General features: G+C 43.3%; 1 protein-coding gene across 1 annotated transcript in view; it reads right to left on the minus strand.

The window, feature by feature from the left end:
* otomp (otolith matrix protein) overlaps positions 1-819 on the minus strand; it is a 6,234-nt gene extending 5,415 nt beyond the window's left edge. Inside the window, exons 1-2 of the mRNA XM_056295410.1 lie at positions 741-819; positions 1-122 (exon numbers count right to left, since the gene is read on the minus strand). The exon at positions 1-122 is cut by the window's left edge and continues 15 nt beyond it. Of these exons, the coding sequence (XP_056151385.1) occupies positions 1-122; positions 741-819 (201 nt within the window). The remainder of the gene's footprint in view (positions 123-740) is intronic.
* Between the last annotated feature and the right edge of the window lie 1,419 nt (positions 820-2,238).

The following is a 2,238-nucleotide window of genomic DNA, read 5'->3' on the forward strand; positions in this document are numbered from 1 at the left end:
GCAGTCTCTGGGGCTCAGCCCACGGACGCAGAGCAGCGTTCCTCTGATATTTCGAGCCGTGGCATTCCCAGCCAGATCCAAACACTTCTGCTCCTCGGCGTCAGACAGCACACACCAGGAGACTGGAACATCATTAAAGGAGAGAGAGAACATTGCAACTAGAGTTTGAATCTATGATTTCTGCACCATATTTAGCCTGAAATGTTCAAAATGAAGAGGACGGCATGCAGAACGTGTTTTCTGCAAATGCCATGAAGTAAAGTCATATCCCCACATTTAACAGTCATTGATGCTCTTTGAGCGTAGGACTAATAATAACGCCAACTGTAGTGAAAGGCAAACCTTTCTCCTTTTGTCATGTCATTTTGCACCTTTTGCTCATGATGTTTTCACACAAACACATGTGATTATCTTTGGTTAGTATGCTTTGCAATGAAATGCTCCCAGTAACAAGTCAATTTTATTTGTATAGCCCACTATCACAAATTACAAATTTGCCTCAAGGGGCTTTACAGCAACACAACATCATCCTTAGACCCTCACATAGGATAAGGAACAACTCCCTAAAAAAAACAACCTTTAAGCAGCTGTAGTTTATCATCGGCCTATTTAAACTTACCATTGAAGTCCAGACAGCATTTGAGAGTGATATCAAATTCGATTCAATGCAATGCCTTTTTATTGTCATTGCACACGTACAACGAATCTGAATCTGCACTCATAAATACAGTCGGGTTTACCTGTAGTTTTCTGAGTGGAGACACAGATGATGGAAAGGAGGAGAAATGCAAGAGTGAGTCTTTCCTCTAGACGCTCCATGTCCTTTCTGACAGTAGTACTTCGTAAAACAATCTGTCTGTACAACGCCGATGATTAACGGGTAGATTTTACTGGGTGAAAAAAAATCCTTAACTCACCTCAACCCCTTCTTATAACCTGGCCTGGAGAGAGAGGGGGTGGGGGGTGGGAGAGAGAGAGAGAGAGAGAGAGAGAGAGAGAGAGAGAGAGAGAGAGAGAGAGAGAGAGAGAGGGAGGGAGGGAGGGTGCAACATGGGACTGTGATGCAGATAGGCTGGATCTACAAAGAAGAAAACCATACATTATTTTACCCTCCTCTCCTCTTACTTCAAGCATACGAACCCCTCACTAGATAATCCTTCCTCCATCTCACGATAGCGGTATAGCATTTCTCCCACAATGAGATCCCTGGATGCTTATCCCCAGTAGGTAAGACAGCGCCAGACACATGTAGCCTTGGAGCACCTCGGGTCACCTGGCAAAGTGTGGAGCCAGGTCCTTTAATTAAAAACACTGGAGACAATGCGCCTCTGTGCCGAGCTGTGCACCAGGAGAAAGGATACTAGCTGGGTCTTGCTCTGACTCACTGGAGACTAAAGCCCAAGGTAGGCAAGGACAAACAGCGCTGCCTATTGTTCAGGGCCGCAGGACCCAGTGGAGGAAAACATATCGGCTACTTGATACACTTCTGCCTTTTCTCCATCTGCGCACCACATAAAAGCTTGCATAAGCACATCAAATGTACTCAAAGTACACAAAATACATTCTTAATGGCATGCCATTAAACAAGCAAATATACTATATGAAATATACACACATTTATGCGCACACACACACACGCACAACAAACAGACTTGGACACACATGAAACATAAACAAACCAAACAGCCATTGGGTCGACTGACTACTGGAAACTTCAGTTTTTGCTAACAGTGCAGTGTTTGATGAACAGGCAACTAAAATTAATTTTCCTCTAAATCCACTTACTGTAGAGGTTTCAAAGCAGTGTTACCAGGGAAATTAAAGGACAGAGGTCTCTCCTTCAAAGTTATCTAAGCCTGAGCATCCATAAATACTTGGGTACTGGTTGTGAGTCTGACCTCTACATGGGGTCAGAGGTTACGGGATTGTGACTCATCACACCTCTTTGTATCGGCCAACCACAGAGCATTGGGACAGAGTCGGATCATATCTCATGCAGAGATATGTAATGATAATAAATCTATGCGTGCTTTGATGAACTTTTAACAACAGGACATTCAGTTGGCATGCAGTTTCGGCTGATTTCGGGAGCCAGACCGAGAAAAGTAATTAGTACGTTTGAAATTGATTTTCAGAAGATTACAACATAAATAACAATGAATTATCAAACAGACTCAGAATTACAAATCATCACAGTCTGTTTAAGAATTCACTTGTGCTGTTGTTATGCCCCAAGGC

This window comes from Lampris incognitus, chromosome 16 (genome assembly GCF_029633865.1).
Source record: "Lampris incognitus isolate fLamInc1 chromosome 16, fLamInc1.hap2, whole genome shotgun sequence".
Lineage (NCBI taxonomy): Eukaryota > Metazoa > Chordata > Actinopteri > Lampriformes > Lampridae > Lampris > Lampris incognitus.